Source organism: Aquarana catesbeiana, linkage group LG01 (genome assembly GCF_042186555.1).
Source record: "Aquarana catesbeiana isolate 2022-GZ linkage group LG01, ASM4218655v1, whole genome shotgun sequence".
Classification (NCBI taxonomy): domain Eukaryota; kingdom Metazoa; phylum Chordata; class Amphibia; order Anura; family Ranidae; genus Aquarana; species Aquarana catesbeiana.
Window position 1 is genome coordinate 74,443,311 of NC_133324.1, and position 17,598 is coordinate 74,460,908.

General features: G+C 46.2%; 1 protein-coding gene across 1 annotated transcript in view; it reads right to left on the minus strand.

The window, feature by feature from the left end:
- Positions 1–1,262: 1,262 nt before the first annotated feature.
- Positions 1,263–17,598, minus strand: part of ALPK2 (alpha kinase 2) — a 133,322-nt gene continuing 116,986 nt past the window's right edge. Inside the window, exons 9-10 of the mRNA XM_073630467.1 lie at positions 16,787–16,835; positions 1,263–1,939 (exon numbers count right to left, since the gene is read on the minus strand). Of these exons, the coding sequence (XP_073486568.1) occupies positions 1,723–1,939; positions 16,787–16,835 (266 nt within the window). The 3' untranslated portion in view covers positions 1,263–1,722. The remainder of the gene's footprint in view (positions 1,940–16,786; positions 16,836–17,598) is intronic.

The following is a 17,598-nucleotide window of genomic DNA, read 5'->3' on the forward strand; positions in this document are numbered from 1 at the left end:
GATAAAGAGGATAGGCCCTGTCAGTTCAACATGGGGACCCGAGTAGCTTTAAGGCACAGGCAGTTCCCCCTCCTTACAGCACAGCTGGATTCTCCTCCTTTTCCTCCTGCCAACTGTCAGCTGATGTAGAAGCAGCTACAGGGGAATCAACTTCAGGGATTGGCCTTCCTCTGTCACTCTGATCATCCCCTCTCATCTCCTGTCCAGAATCTCCTTCATCCGCAGCTTTGATTCCCCTGTATCTCCATCTCCTCCAATGTGTTTACTATGCTTCAGTTTGTTAATGAATAGGGAGCCTCTATATAGAGTGCTTCCTGTTCATTCATATTGTAGCAGCTGAGGCTGCAGTAAAAGTAATGAGAATTTGTGTCCTCAGTCATTTATTTTGTCTCAAAAGTGAGACACCAGGGAACGATTTAGACCTCTAAAATTTTACCAAAGTCACCCCCAGGCCTTGAATAATGTAAAATAGTGTAATAAAAACTATTTAAAAAACATAATTAAGGGCTCATTCACATGGATATGTTGGCCGCATGATGAGTGGTTTGTTCATGTGGCTGGATCCGTGTTTGGAGTCATACACCTGCACCCACACACCCACTCATCCAGGCAAGGGGGTCCCTGTCAGGCAGGCTGTACAGGGCCCCATGATTTCTAACAGTAGACTTGGCACATCACTAATTGTTACTGCATACTGCAGAATGGCAGAAAATACATTGTGGTCTCCCTTTAATTGAGTCAGGGCAGACACAGGCAAAGTACAGCAGATCTGGTACTTTCAAAGCTCAGAGCGATCAGTGGGATCTCTGTTAATAGCGTAGACTGCCAGGGGCCCCATTAGCATGGATAGTATTCCATCCATTTATGCCACTGTGTCGGGCAATCCAAAAGGTCCCATTTCCCACTTTGCCCAAAATCCACACAAATCCTTCCCAGAATCCATCTATGACAACATTTTAATAGGTTTCTCCCTAAAAGGAAACACAGAGGCTGCCATTGCTAATTCCATCTTTTGAAAGCTCCTGTTGCCTGGCCATGATGCCGATTTAATGGTTTCAGTACTTTATGAGCCACTGACAAAGTAATTAGCATACAGGTCAAAAGTTGAGATCTGACCCCATTTTTTTTTCAAGTCAGTAGCTTAGAGCAGTAGTCATCAACCCTGTCCTCAGGGCCCACTAACAGGCCAGGTTTTATGTATTACCTTGGGGGAGATGCAGACTAGAATACTGCAATCACTGAGCAGCAAATGATATCACCTGTGATGTATTTCAGTTATCTTGCAAACCTGGCCTGTTAGTGGGCCCTGAGGACAGGGTTGATGACCACTGGCTTAGAGGGTGTTAAAAGTTACAAGATCAGCATGACAACCAGGCAACTAGCATGATCAGGAATGGCAGCCTCCATTTTTCTTTCAAGCCTAGATGTCAGGGCTATCCTACGAAAGCAGGTTCAGATAGAAGTCATATTTATCATATAGGCATAGGCCTACAGTAGCATTGTCCAAGGAGCAGCAAACCTACAATGTCTCTTTACATTTGTTCTCAGTGGATAACATTGATAACATGATAGCAGGCAGTATTACGTCCATGCAGCTACTGGGGCACTGAATGCTATGGGTCCTTTCCCGATTTACCCTCATGGCTGCCAGTGCGGTCCTGTGGGTTCATCAGTCACATGACACAGGACAGTTCATATAGATAGGCGTAGCCCAGCGATTCGCTATGTTTTATTTTTCGGCTTTGTAATGTTGCGACTTTTGCGAGAGGTGGTCGGGATTGGCTGGGCTTTCTCCTTGGTGGGAGCGGGTTTTTTTTGTTTCGGGTTAACAGGCCTCAGGGGCTGCAGGCGGAGGATTTCACAATACTTGTTACACTGGTGCAAGGCCTTGAACTGATCGATGAAGGAGACAGCACAGTTTCCTTTAAATCCCTTGTAACTGAAATAGAGAATGGAGAGAGAAATACATGGATTTAAGTGCAAAGAGGTTGCAAAAAATGATAACAAAAACATTTCAAGCAATCCTTATGTATGTTCAGTGGCTAGAGCAGTTCTGTACAACTTTCTATTGCAAATCCAAATGATGGTGTCACTCTCCCACAGTGTAAAGGGGACCCGTACTGAGCTTAAAGAAGAATTCCAGATATGCATTTTTTTACATAGTTACATTGATCCAGCTTGAGCCGATGTAACTATGTATATACCATCCCTCCAGATCAGCGGTCTCCAAACTTTCTAAACCAGTTTACTGTCCTCCAGACTTTAGCGGGGGCCAGTGGGAATAAAAAAATTACACAGCACCCCTGTGGTTAGGAGGAGGAGGAATAGTGTCCCATCCTTCGTATTAGCAGGAGGAATAGTGCCCCCATCAGTTAGTGTGAGTAAGACGAATAGTCCCCCATCATTGGTATTGATGGAAAAAATAGTGTCCCCATAGTTGGTGTCAATGGGGAGAATAGTGCCCCATCGTTGGTATCAGTGGAAGGAATAGTGCCCCATCATTGATATCAGTGTGAGGAACAGTTCCCCATCATTGGTGTCAGTGGGAGAAATAGTTCCCCATCATTGGTTTCTGTGTGAAAAATAGTTCCCCATCATTGGTGTCAGTGGGAGAAATAGTTCCCCATCATTGGTGTCAGTGGGAGAAAAAGTGCCCCATCATTGGTGTCAGTGGGAGAAAGAATGCCCCATCATTGGTATTGGTGGAAAAAATAGTGTCCACATAGTTGGTGTCAGTGGGGAGAATAGTGCTCCATCGTTGGTATCAGTGGAAGAAATAGTGTCCCATCATTGGTGTCAGTGGGAGGAATAGTGCCCCATGATTGGTGTCAGTGGGAGAAATAGTGCCCCATCATTGGTGTTAGGGTGGAGTATTATGCCCCATCATTGGTATCAATGAAAGAAATAGTGGCCTATCTTTGAGATTAGTGGAAGGAAGAGTGCCCCATCAGTGGTGACAGAGGAAGAATTTATGCTCCACCATCGGTGTCAGTGGGAGGAATAATACCCCATTGTTGGTGTCAGTGGGAGGAATAATACCCCATTGTTGGTGTCAGGGGGAGGAATAGTGCCTTGTATCAGTGGGAGGAACAGTGTCCCAAGGGGGGGATAAAGGCAAGCAAAGAGCCACATCCGGCCCGCAGGCCACAGAGAACGCTGCTCTAGATGTATATGTATCCCTCTAGAAGCTTTATAAAACTGTTGTCACTTTCTAGAAAAAATAGACAGATTACATATAAATTCAATACAATTTATTTTGCATTGTTAAAACACTTTAGCGCACTTCACATTAAGGTATGCGGTCTACTAACTGGAAAAATATATTGCAAAAATACCCTGTTTGTATCTCTCACCACTCAACCTATACATAATACTTAATGTTACAAATATGTTAGCGTATCACAGATAAACCTATTACATGCAAAAAAAGGAAATGAAGTCTTAGATTATAGATAAATTGCTATGATGAAGTAAACGAAGGGTGAGAGGCACGTACCTACGCGTTTCACAGAAGTGCTTCTTCAGGGAAACAGGATACTAATATCAAAAGATATCCATATACATTACAATGCGTAAACAATGCATTTTAATCCAATAAAAGAAACCCCTCTGGGTCCTGCACATTTGGCTTCATACTGTATAGTGTTATGCACTTGTTTTTGTGACTATTATGTAATTATGGAGTTAAATTAACACTCCAGCAATCTAAATATTTGCATCAGTTGTCCGAAAAATTTAATCTAGGGATTGAGGGAGTGGATTCCTGCTATTTGTTCACTACAATAAATGGGGCTTATTTATTTATCTCGGATAAGCTGTTCCACGGCAAACAGCCTGGTTTTCCTTTTTTTTCTTCATTTGTTCTCTTTCAGGGTAGATCTGATTCTAATTGGTTGCATTGGGGCAGCAGAGTACTTTATGATGTCCATAGCTTGAAAAAAAACGGAATTATCAAATCTAAAAAAAAAAGGAAACGGCTATATTCTCCTCAATGTTCCCATTTGAAATATATCAGAGAAATACACTGTAAATGTTTAATACTGTAAATGTAAATGTTTAATATCTGCCTCGCATATTTTATAGATAACTTTGTAATACGGAAACCTGGAAATTCTCATTTTAAATCGCAAACCAAATTTTATTATACTGTATGTACATGAAAAATTGACAAGACCTTCATTAATAATATTTGAATATTATATTAACTTTTATATATGATTCTTCTGCTCTCAGTATGTCTGAATTATGAAAAAAAAAAAAAAAATCATGTACTGACATTCCCTTTCTCCTGCTTTTTGTACTGTGCATGTCATAATCCTCTGGTCTGGTCACGTGATCCCCTGTGTCAACCAGACAGGAAGAAGAGAGAGAGAGCGCTCCGACAACAGCCAGGAAATCCAGGAGAGGTGACATTACCCATAGGCTCCCATGTCCCATCCATTGTTAGCGCTCCCTCTTCTCCCCTGCAGCTGTCGCTGGATGACACAGGGGAGTCAGATCACATGACAGGACGGGGGGGGGGGCTAAAAATAAATAAATATATATATACACACACTATATTACCAAAAGTACCGGCCTTTACACACACATGAACTTTAATGGCATCCCAGTCTTAGTCCGTAGGGTTCAATATTGAGTTGGCCCACCCTTTGCAGCTATAACAGCTTCAACTCTTCTGGGAAGGCTGTCCACAAGGTTTAGGAGGGTGTCTATGGGAATGTTTGACCATTCTTCCAGAAGCGCATTTGTGAGGTCGGGCACTGATACGCAGTCATGTTGGAACAGGAAGGGGCCATCCCCAAACTGTTCCCACAAAGTTGGGAGCATGAAATTGTCCAAAATGTCTTGGTATGCTGACACCTTAAGAGTTCCCTTCACTGGAACTAAGGGGCCAAGCCCAACCCCTGAAAAACAACCCCACACCATAATCCCCCCTCCACCAAATGGTTAGGACCAGTGCACAAAGCAGGTCCATAAAGACATGGATGAGCGAGTTTGGGGTGAAGGAACTTGAGTCCTGACCTCAACCCGATAGAACCCCTTTGGGATGAGTTATGCCCCGTACACACGGTCAGATTTTCCGACGGAAAATGTGTGATAGGACCTTGTTGTCGGAAATTCCATCACACATTTTCCATCGGATTTTCCGTCCGACACACAAAGTTTGAGAGCAGGATATAAAATTTTCCGACAACAAAATTCGTTGTCGGAAATTCACACACATATATATATATATAATATATACATACACACATACATACATACATACATACATACATACATATATATATATATATATATATATATACACACACACATACATATATATTTTATATATATATATATATATATATATATATATATATATATATATATACACACAAACACACAAATTTATATATATATTTTTTTTTTACAGGGGTTAGTCAGCATAGGTGTTAGGAGGGGGGAGGGGACATTTTTAGGACTATTAGCCAAGGAAGAATACACATGGATCTTGTGTTTGGGCAATAACAGTTTATTCTTCAATGGCTGTCTCTTCAAAAATGCTGTGTGGGTAAGACCCAAAATCCAGCTGCTCCCCCGTTCTCCACTGCACTTACCTCTGTGGGTGATTAGTTGTTGCAGCTCATGCAGCCATCGCAGCGGTCTGAGAACATAAAAACTGTGCTCTTCTTCCCTTAGGGCTTCTAGGATTGATCAGAATGATTCCAATTGGTCAAAGCGGTCAGATGCCAGCCCATGATCAATCAGAATGGTTCTGATCCATCCGGAAAGTCCTAAGGAAAGAGGAAAGCAGAGTGGGGCTTTTCCAGGTCTGCTGCATCGGCTGCATGGGCAGTGACAGCTAATCACCCTCGGAGGTAAGGGCAGCGGAAACTGGGGCAGTGGGGAGGGTGTACATACGGTCAGGGGCGGACTGACCATTCGGGCACTTGGGCACTGCCCGAGGGTCCCATGCCACTAAGGGGCCCCATCAGGGTTGCCAGCTTCAATAAAACCAGGGACAGTATGTAAAAATCTGTGTTTTTTTTTAAAATCCAAAGATTATAGCCGCCTAGCCTCCCCGCCTCTCCAGTACCTTTTCAGTGTGTGTATGTATATTCTGTGTGTGTATATTGCGTGTCTGTGTGTGTATACTGTATGTGTGTGTGTGTATACTGTGTGGCCCCATAATCTCCTATTGCCTGGGGGCCCCATAATCCCCTATTGTCTTGGGGCCCCATAATCTCCTATTGCCCGGGGGCCCCATAATCTCCTATTGCCCGGGGACCCCATGAGTTGTCAGTCCGCCCCTGCATATGGTGATAATTCACTTTTTCTTTTTTTGTCAAAGGGTGAACTTAAAATTTAAGCAATATTATTGGAATCTACAGAAGCCTAGATGATCAGAAGTAGAATAAAGGTACCTTCTTCACTCTGAACATCCCCCACCCCAATCAGGGATCTGAAACAGGAAAACCGATAAAAAAAAAACAACTAAAAACATAACTTTATAATTGCAGAAAACTCAGATCAACAATTGTAAATAAAGCTGTCTGTGCCTGAAAATATCAAATGCATATTTTTTACAGCATCTTGCTGCTTCTATGAGTCACATCGCAGCTTGTGGTCAAATAATATCAATAAATGAGTGGGAACATTTTTGTTCAATAGGATGAGCGATCCAACACACCGCAGGCATTGAAAGGGAGGAAAATACAGAGGATATCAATAATGTAGCCATTCTGAGCAGAAATATAATCATGGACTTGGAAGCCTGGAAGTTTTCATGATGTTTTCAGTTTACAGATCTTTTTAAAGACCGTTTGAAGCCTCAAATCTTTTTATCTCATCATAGCAGCAAAATAGTGCAGACAGAGTTCTATTGCCGGTGCCATTGGTAATCAATATAGAGCCTCCTTACATTGGTAGTCAATATAGAGCCCCCTTACATTGGTGGTCAATATAGAGCCCCCTTACATTGGTGGTCAATATAGAGCCCCCTTACATTGGTGGTCAATATAGAGCCCCCTTACATTGGTGGTCAATATAGAGCCCCCTTACATTGGTGGTCAATATAGAGCCCCCTTACATTGGTGGTCAATATAGAGCCCCCTTACATTGGTGGTCAATATAGAGCCCCCTTACATTGGTGGTCAGTATAGTGCCCCCTTACATTGGTGGTCAATATAGAGCCCCCTTACATTGGTGGTCAGTATAGAGCCCCCTTACATTGGTGGTCAATATAGAGCCCCCTTACATTGGTGGTCAGTGTAGAGACCCCTTATATTGGTGATTAATGTAGCACCCTCTTACATTGGTGGTCAGTGTACAGCCCCCTTATATTGGTGGTAATGTAGTGCCTCCTTACATTTACATTGGTGGTAATGTTTGCACCCTTACATTGGTGATTCGCATAGTGCCTCCTTACATTGGTGGTATGGTAGTGCCCCCTTACATTGGTGGTAATGTAGCACCTCCTTACATTGGTCATTAATGTAGTGCCTCCTTACACTGGTGGTAATGTAGTGCCTCCTTACATTGGTGATTAATGTAGTGCCCCCTTACATTGGTGGTAATGTAGTGCTTCCTTACATTGGTGGTAATGTAGCGCCTCCTTACATTGGTGATTAATGTAGGGCCCCCTTACATTGGTGGTAATGTACTGCCCCCTTACATTGGTGGTAATGTAGTGCCTCCTTACATTGGTGGTAATGTAGTGATCCCTTACATTGGTGGTAATGTAGTGCCCCCTTACATTGGTGGTAATGTAGTGCCCCCTTACATTGGTGGTAATGTAGTGATCCCTTACATTGGTGGTAATGTAGTGCCCCCTTACATTGGTGGTAATGTAGTGCCCCCTTACATTGGTGGTAATGTAGCGCCTCCTTACATTGGTGATAATGTTGTTCCTCCTTACATTGGTGGTAATGTAGTGCCCCCTTACATTGGTGGTAATGTAGTGCCTCCTTACATTGGTGGTAATGTAGTGCCTCCTTACATTGGTGGTAATGTAGTGCCCCCTTACATTGGTGGTAATGTAGTGCCCCCTTACATTGGTGGTAATGTAGTGCCCCCTTACATTAGTGATAATGTTGTTCTCCTTACACTGGTGGTAATATTGTGCCCCCTTACATTGGTGGTAATGTAGTGATCCCTTACATTGGGCGTCGCAATAGGGGGTGCGCGGGACACTGGAGCCGATGTGCTTGGTCGACTGCCGCGATGTCCGCCAGTCACCAGCGATCGCTCCACAAAGAGCCAGAACGAGGATCTGTCATTGTAAACAAACAGATCCCCATTCTGACAGGGGAGTAGAGAGCAATCATCTGTTCCTAGTGATTAGGAACAGCGATCTCTCTCCTCCTCCAGTCAGTCCCATCCCCCCACAGTTAGAAACACTCCCAGAGAACACACTTAACCTCCTGATTGCCTCCTAGTGTTAACCCCTTTCCTGCCAGTGACCTTTCACGGTAATCAGTGCATTTTTATAGCACTGATCGCTGTATAAATGTCAGTGGTCCCAAAAATGTGTCAAAAGTGTCCAATCTGTCCGCCACAATGTCTCAGTCCCGCTAAAAATTGCTGATCACCCCATTACTAGTAAAAAAAATAATAATAATGATTATAAATATGCCATAAATCTATCCCCTATTTTGTAGACGCTATAACTTTTGCGCAAACCAACCAATATACGCTTATTGCAATTTTATTTTACCAAAAATATGTAGAAGAATACATATTGGCCTAAACTGATGAAGACATTTTTATTTTTTTTATTTTTTTGGGGGGGGATATTTATTATAGCAAAAAGTAAAAAATATTGTTTTTTTTTTTTTTTTTTTTAAATTGTCGCTCTTTTTTTGTTTATAGCGCAAAATATAAAAACCGCAGAGATGATCAAATACCACCAAAAGAAAGCTCTATTTGTGGGAAAGAAAAAGAACATCAATTTTGTTTGGGTACAACGTCTCACGCAATTGTCAGTTAAAGCGGCGCTGTGCCGTATCGCAAAAAATGGCCTGGTCATTAAGGAGGCAAACCCTTCCAGTCCTTAAGTGGTTAATAATGTTCTAGGAATATATAACTAGATCAGCTTTAAGTGAAGAAAACTTCTAGTATAGAAGTGAGCTGCCAGAAAAAAAAAGCAACTGCTCGCCATTAAAAAACTTCCATCATTCATTACTGGCTGAAACCTTTGGAAACCTTTTACTCATTAAATAATATTACCTACTCTAATAAGGCATTTGGAGAGTCACGACTTGGAGAAAAAGAGAACTATATTAATCCTTGTGTGTGGAAGTGAGAGAATTTAATGATGAGGATGCTGAGCGCATAATGAAAACACAATGAAGAATGTTTCAGTAAAGGCATGCAACCCTCTGCTGTGAATTAACCACTTCAGCCCTGGAAGCTTCACCCCCCTTCCTGACCAAGCCATGTTTTTGCAAAATGGCACTGCGTTGCTTTAACTGACAATTGCGCGGTCCTGTCACTGTACTAATGACCCTGGCAGGGAAGGGGTTTAACAGCAGGGGCAATCAAAGGGTTAAATGTTTTCCTTGGGAGTGCTTTCTAACTGCGGAGGAGGTGCTTTGACTGGGGGGAAGACAGAGGTCCATGTTCCTGCTTAGCAAAAAAACAAGATCTCCATCTTCCCCACTGACAGAATGGCGATCTGCTTTGTTTACATAGGCAGATCACCGTTCTGCCTCTCTTGGGAACGATTGCTGGGTGCCGACGAACATGGGGTCCGCCGAACCTGCTGATTGGCTCCCGCTGTGTCCAATCACAGCGGGAGCGGGTCGCTGGCGGCACACGCACGCGCCCCCAGACCTGAAGAAAGAAATCAGGTACATGAGTTTGCGCTTTAGGGCCACCCTGCCACAGTATATGTACGTGGTGCGCTCCTTAAGTGGTTTAAGGAATACGTCATGTTGCAGAGGCAGAATTATAGACTTGCGGAGAGTCGCCTTCAAAACAACTGGTGATATTTTGGCACAGTGTAGATTTGTGCCAAGACTTTTCTACTCTATATATTCTCAATATACAGTATTACATGATTTGTTTTGAAGCATAGCATTTTAGTTTAATAGTACACAGCAGGGATATGCAAAAATGCAATTTTTTTTATCTTCCTTGCATATTCCCCTCAGATCTAGAGCAACTGCACTTGCCGTGCACAGACAATTTACCTTTAGTAAATCAACCCCATAGTGTGTCACAGTAGTGTCATCTGCCCCTCTTCAAATCACACTCCCCCCCCCCCCACAGTAGTATCCTCTGCCCCCCCCCCCCCAACAGTGGTGTCCTCTGCCCCCTTTCAAATTATCCCCCAGTAATGTACGCTGCCCCCCCCTCCCGTAATGTTCTCTGCCCCCCACACGGTTATTGTGTCCTCTGCCCCCCCCCCACAATAGTGTCTTCAACCCCCCCATAACAACAACTGTAGACAACTGTTAATGATATAAAACAAAGGTTCCGAATGTATAAACTCAAACGCAAAACAACTGAAATAACAATAACCCCAAACCCTTAGGCCCCTTTCACACTGGGGCGGTGGGGGCGTCGGCGGTAAAAGAGTGCTATTTTTAGCGCTGTTTTACCGTCGTTTTTTCGGCTGTATTCGTCTGCTAGCGGTGCGGTTTTAACCCCCACTGGCGGCCGAAAAAGGGTTAAACCCGCTCGTACAGCGCGGCTATAGCCGCAGTATTACCGCGGTATAGCCGCGCTGTCCCATTGATTTCAATGGGAAGGAGCGGTTTAGGAGCGGTGAACACACCGCTCCTTCACCGCTCCAAAGATGCGGTTCGCAGGACTTTTTTTTACCGTCCTACCAGCGCACTGCTTCAGTGTGAAAGCCCTCGGCTTTCACACCGAACAAACAGCGGAGGCTGTTTAGGGGCGGTTTGCAGGCGGTATTTTTAGCGCAATAACGCCTGCAAACCGCCCCAGTGTGAAAGGGGCCTTATCATTTCTCTGTAGGACCTCCCATGGCAGATAGTCCACTTTTTGGCCAGCCCTCTGCCTCCCTCATATAAAATGTACTTACCTTGGGCCTGGCCTTCCGTGGCGGCAGAGATTGGAGCTCAAAATCACACGAGAATGCATTCTTGCAATGGGCTAGACTAGAGTTTCTCACAGGACTTTGAGCTGCCAGCTCTGTTGGAAGGCATAGAGACATCCCCTGTTGTTCCGGAGGCATTTAAAGTGGTTGGAAACGCTTCCATATACCCAGTGAATTGACTGGCCTCAGGTGATACACAAAGATGAAACAAATCCTTCTACATAAGTTATACCTGTTTATCTGCAGTCATCTCTTCGCTACATCCATTGAAAGTGCAGAATTTATACATGATTTCTAAGCTCCGAAAAACAGTGGGTGTGGAGCTGAAGTTACACACTGCAGCGCTCAGTAAGGAGAGGTCTGAGAGCTGATTGGAGGAAGGGGACACACCCCCCCTTCACACAGCACACAGGAACAGAGCTGAGGCTGTCAAACTGCTGAAGTTCCCTCCCCTGTCACCATTTTTCTCTTGGTGGCAGGAAAACTTGTCAGAAGTGACTCATGCAGACAGAAATGACACTTGCTATGGCTTGAGACAAGTACATACTTTGTTCATATATCATGTCTGAGGTTTACAAGCCAGGGTCAAGGGCTTTTCTGTTGGAAGTGGGGTGAAAGTTTTGATTAAAACATTTATTTTATAACCTCTTCCCACATTAATACTATGTTGCCAAAAGTATTGGGACACACGCAGGGCCGTCTTTAGAATTGATTGGACCCTGGGCAAACATTTTTTTTGGGCCCCCACCATGCAATTTCGCTCCCCACTTACACTCCCTGATTGGTTTCTAGAGACTACCGCACATCATGACTGCTCACTCATTGGCTTTTGGAGCTGTGGGGGGGAGGGGGTGTGTGATCAATGGCAATGGGCGGGGGGGGAATAATGGTAGTGCTGGGGCGATGGGATGAGTTACAGTGCTGTGGGGGATGGGATGGATCAGTGGCAGTGCAGAACCCCCCCCCCCTCCTTACATCAGAGTTCCCCCTTCTGAAATCATGGTCCCAGAGTCACCTCTTTTGTATTAAGGTCCCCAGAGCCCCCAAACTTAAATCAGGATTCCCAGAGCTATCCTCTCTATATATCGAGGTTCCCAGTGCCCACTCCTTACTTTGGGGTCCCCAGAGCCCCCCTTCTCACATCAGGGTCCCCAGAGCCCCCTCCTTACATCAGGGTCCTCAGAGAGCCCCGTCCTTACATCGGGGTCCCCAGAGAGCTACGTCCTTACATCAGAGTTCCCCAGAGAGCCCCTCCCTTACATCAGGTTCCCCAGACAGCCCCCTTCTTACATCAGGGTCAACAGAGAGCTCCCTCCTTACATCAGGGTCCCCAGAGAGCCCCCCTCCTTACATCAGGGTCCCCAGAGAGCCCCCCTCTGTACATCAGGGTCCACACATTTACCCCCTTCATCAGGATCCCCTCCTTATATCAGGGACTCCAGAGCTTCTGCTACTCTTCTAAAATAAATCAGAGCTTTTCCTTACCTTCCTTGAGTTCACTGAGCTGGCACTGGACTGGCAGCAGCTGCAGCAGCCAGGTCTGGAGGAAGAAGCCCTGTGCTCCTCCACTGAACACTGAGGGGTGGAAGGGCAGTGGTCAGACAAGCCATGTTGCACTGGCAACAGCCGCAGCAGCCCAGTCTGGAGCAGGAAATCCCGTGCTCATCCATTGAACACGTTGGGCGGAGTCAGACAAACCTCAGAGAGCCCCGTCCTTACATCAGGGTCCCTAGAGAGCCCCGTCCTTACATTGGGGTCTCCAGAGAGCCCCCCTCCTTACATCAGGGTTCCCAGAGAGCCCTTCCCTTACATCAGGGTCCCCAGAGAGCCCCCAGGACCCCGTCCTTACATCAGGGTCCCCAGAGAGCCCCGTCCTTACATCAGGGTCCCCAGAGAGCCCCGTCCTTACATCAGGTTCCCCTGAGAGCCCCATCCTTACATCAGGGTCCCCAGAGAGCCCCCCTCCTTACATCAGGGTCCCCAGAGAGCCCCCAGGACCCCCTCCTTACACAAGGGTCCCCAGAGAGCCCCCAGGACCCCCTCCTTACATCAGGGTCCCTAGAGAGCCCCATCCTTACATCAGGGTCCCCAGAGAGCCCCCAGGACCCCCTCCTTACACAAGGGTCCCCAGAGAGCCCCCAGGACCCCCTCCTTACATCAGGGTCCCTAGAGAGCCCCGTCCTTACATCAGGGTCCCCAGAGAGCCCCCCTCCTTACATCAGGGTCCCCAGAGAGCCCCCAGGACCCCCTGCTTATATCAGGGTCCCCAGAGAGTCCCCTCTATACATCAGGGTCCCCAGAGAGCCCCCTTCCTTACATCAGGGTCCCCAGAGAGCCCCCAGGACCCCCTCCTTACATCAGGGTCCCCAGACAGCCCCCTTCTTACATCAGGGTCCCCAGAGAGCCCCCCTCCTTACATCAGGGTCCACACATTTACCCCCTTCATCAGGATCCCCTCCTTATATCAGGGACTCCAGAGCTTCTGCTACTCTTCTAAAATAAATCAGAGCTTTTCCTTACCTTCCTTGAGTTCACTGAGCTGGCACTGGACTGGCAGCAGCTGCAGCAGCCAGGTCTGGAGGAAGAAGCCCTGTGCTCCTCCACTGAACACTGAGGGGTGGAAGGGCAGTGGTCAGACAAGCCATTTGGCACTGGCAACAGCTGCAACAGCCCAGTCTGGAGCAGGAAATCCTGTGCTCATCCATTAAACACGTTGGGCGGGGGTGGAGTCAGACAAACCATGACCTAGCAACCAACAACCACTGACAGCTGCAGGGGGAGCCTGGAGGTGTGGCAGCAGCCAGGACTGCAGGAGAAAGGTCCAATCTCCGCTGAATGCGGGGGCGGATTTGGAGTCAGATTAGCCATGTGGTTTGTTGCTAGACGCCGGGCGGTCCTAGCAACTAACCACTATTGTCAGCAGCAGCAGGAGCCAGGATGCGGGACTTCAGCAGCGTCACTGTGACAGGCAGAATGTTAGATCTATGGCACCACTGGCGCGGGCTCAAGGGGCTGCTGCTTCGGGCTCCACAACAATAACTGGGGCATGGGCAGCTGCCCCTTTTGCCCTGCGTTAAAGACGGCCCTGGACGCCTGCCTTTACACACACATGAACTTTAATGGCATCCCAGTCTTCGTCCATAGGGTTCAATGTTGAGTAGGCCCACAATTTGCAGCTATATCTGGTTCAACTCTTCTGGGAAGACTTTCCACAAGGTTTAGGAGTGTCTCTATGGGAATGTTTGACCATTCTTCCATAAGCGCATTTGTGAGGTCAGGCACTGATGTTGGAAAAGAAGGCCTCTAATTCATCCCAAAGGTTTTTTATTGGGTTGAGATGAGGACTCTATGCAGGCCACTCAAGTTCCTCCACCCCAAGCTCACTCATCCACACTATATTGCCAAAAGTATTGGGCCACCCTTCCAAATAATTTGGTGGAGGGGGGATTATGGTATGGGGTTGTTTTTTAGGGGTTGGGCTTGAACCCTTAGTTCCAGTGAAGGGAACTCTTAAGGTGTCAGCATACCAAGACATTTTGGACAATTTCATGCTCCCAACTTTATGAGAACAGTTTGGGGATGGCCCCTTCCTGTTTCAACATGACTGCACACCCGTGCACAAAGCAAGGTCCATAAAGACATGGATGAAAGAATTTGGGGTTGAGGAGCTTGACTGGCCCAGAAGAGTTGAAGCTGTTATAGCTGCAAAGGGTGGGCCAACTCAACATTGAACCCTACAGACTAAGACTGGGAGTTCATGTGCGTGTAAAGGCAGGTGTCCCAATACTTTTGGCAATATAGTGTATGTGACAGCAAGAAACATGGTCATTAACACCCAGCCACCACACATATGTGCCTGATGGAGAAATTTCACATTTCCAATATTATTACATTTGGTATCTTTATCTGTTATTACTTATATCATTTGAAAAAAAAAAAATAATGTCCCTTTAAGAGCCATGGGCGGAAGTGACGTTTTGACGTCGCTTCCGCCGTGCAGTGGTATGGAGACGGGTGGGGGCCATCTTCCCCTCACTCGTCTCCATGCCAAGCCAGGGACAGGACACGATCACCTCCGCCGCTTCCAACTGCTCTTGTAAGCGGCGGAGGGCACCGGAGAGCGGCGGGAGGGGGGGGCCCTCTCCCATCGCCGATAAAAGTGATCTTGCGGCGCCGCCGATAAAAATGATCTCGCGGTGAATCCGCGCAGAGACCACTTTTATCTTGTAACGGACCGCCTACTGAAGAGGATATCGGGGATATGGCAGCTAGCTAATGGTATTCCTCTTCAAAATAGCAACGTAAAATTACGGCGGGCGGTCCGTAAGTGGTTAATTAAATGTTATATACTGTTTGCTTTTTACCTGCAAATGTTTGTGTGATCTCTCTTTGCACATTTTTTGAGATTGTAGGCTGAGAGCTTGCCAACTGCGTGCTCCCAGCACCCTTACTGAGCTGTCTATGACAGGTTTCGGTCATGGCTTCTGATTGGGAACCAGCCTGTGGTTTACTACCACTTTAAGGGGGACCTATCATAAGAATAATGTCTAAAGTGGAATTCCAGCTTAATTAACTACTCTTAAAAACTCCCCCTCCCCCCAACACTGATGCTTATTAACCTGTGTAAGAAAGATGTATATACTTACCTATTTTCAGGCCTCTCTGATCGGCTGATCTGACTGCCTGTTCGTTTCCAACCAATGCCATCTGATTGCCGGACAGATGGAAAATAGGACCACCATCCGTCTATTTTTGCCGGACAGAATCAGATTGGATGTCTGCGGACACATATCCACTGACATCTGCCGCTAAATAGGACTGGAGGGTCCGATCAGGTCCGTCTGAAAAACTGACAGGCGGACCTGATCTGACAGCCCATGTGAAAGGGCCCTTAATGCAGTTTACGCAGGCAACCTGTGGGTGGTAAAAGTAGGCTTTTAAGTTGTGATTTTATGAGCCCTTGATAGCCAATCTGCAAGCTACCGGGCAAGTTAGTTCACACGGTTGCAGTATGCCAAAAATGATACAATATTCATGTGGCATGGCGCTGCAGCCTGTCAAGGGCTGAAGTGCGATTATAAGCTTTTTGGTGGCTAAAATAATAAAAGAGGTTATACCTGCTCTACGCAACAATATTGCACAGAGTGGCCCCATACATCCTTATTTACATTACCCTGCTGGTACTTCTCTCCTCCGGGTGTCCCCTTAGCAAGGGCGGTGCAAAGGGGGGACCCATGTGTTTCCGATCCGAGCTGTGTGCATCCATAGACACACACAGCGCCAGTAAGCCCCACCCTCTTTCACTCTTCAGAGCTCCTCCTGCTCTCAGTGTCTTCTGTGAGACCATGAAGTGTCAATCATCACACTCATTGCTTTCTGGATTGACAGAACGGCCTCTTTTGTTGAAACCCTCCCATGGAGAACTGCAGTGTCTGGGAGGGGGAGCTTGTGAGATACAAATGAAGGAGGATTAGGCTCAATCAGGGGAGGTAAGGGAAGTTTTGTATTTTCTTTATGAGGCTTATGCATCACAGATAACCGGATCTGGTACTTATCAGACTGTAACACAGGAGCTTTTAGTTGCACACTGAACTATGTAATGTAACTATGGGATAGGCTGTGCAATAACATATGACCCATACACATTGTACAGGTAAGTGATAAATAATGTCCATGTGACACATGTGGTGAAATAAATGCAATGGACATGATGGTCAGAAATGACGGTAAACTCACCCCTTGCTTATGGTTGCTATTCCAACATCTGTTAGCTTCATTCCGACACCTGCAGAGGGAGAGAAATGTGTATTAGTAATCTCCACGTGGGACACAAATATCCGATTAGTATCTATAGCATATCTATATACAGTATTAGCACCTTGTCCCATGTCTGTATCAATGTCAGGTTCTTGTCCTGGATGGAGTGAAGATTCTCCACTTGGTGTGCATCTGTGAAACAGCGACACACTTCAGTACTCTAAATTTTCCATAACGGCCGGGAAATGGGACAGCAAAAACTGAAAGTCACATTAGACACGCTACTTCCAGGTTCTTACTAGGGGATGTACATAGATATACAAGGGATGTCCACTTGTCCCCCCCCACCTGGTGACATCCATCATGTAGGTCCCAGGCTCACTGGTACGACAGTGGAGCTCGGAATTTGTGGTGGGGGGACCGTGCAAGTTGATCGGAGGTGGAGCATTTCTAAAGATCCATGAAGGTGATCAGGTGGCTTGTAGAGCCTGAAGGCCAACAGATGGATTGTGAGATTTGCACACCCTCCTTGGTTGCCGACGTCATATGCCATACATCGGTGGCAGTAGAAGGGTTTCAGGGGACCTTCACCAGAAAACGGAAGTTACCCTCTTGCTCTTCCTCTCTCCAACTTCTAACTAAATGGCAGTTTTCTTTTTTTTTCTCAGGGAGCGAATACCTTTTATTAATTTGCCTCAGCTCAACCCCCAACCCCCGCCCCTCAACTTCAGGGATAACACCACACATACCAGGAGGCTACATAACCATTCTCCCTGCGCCCCTTGATCCAG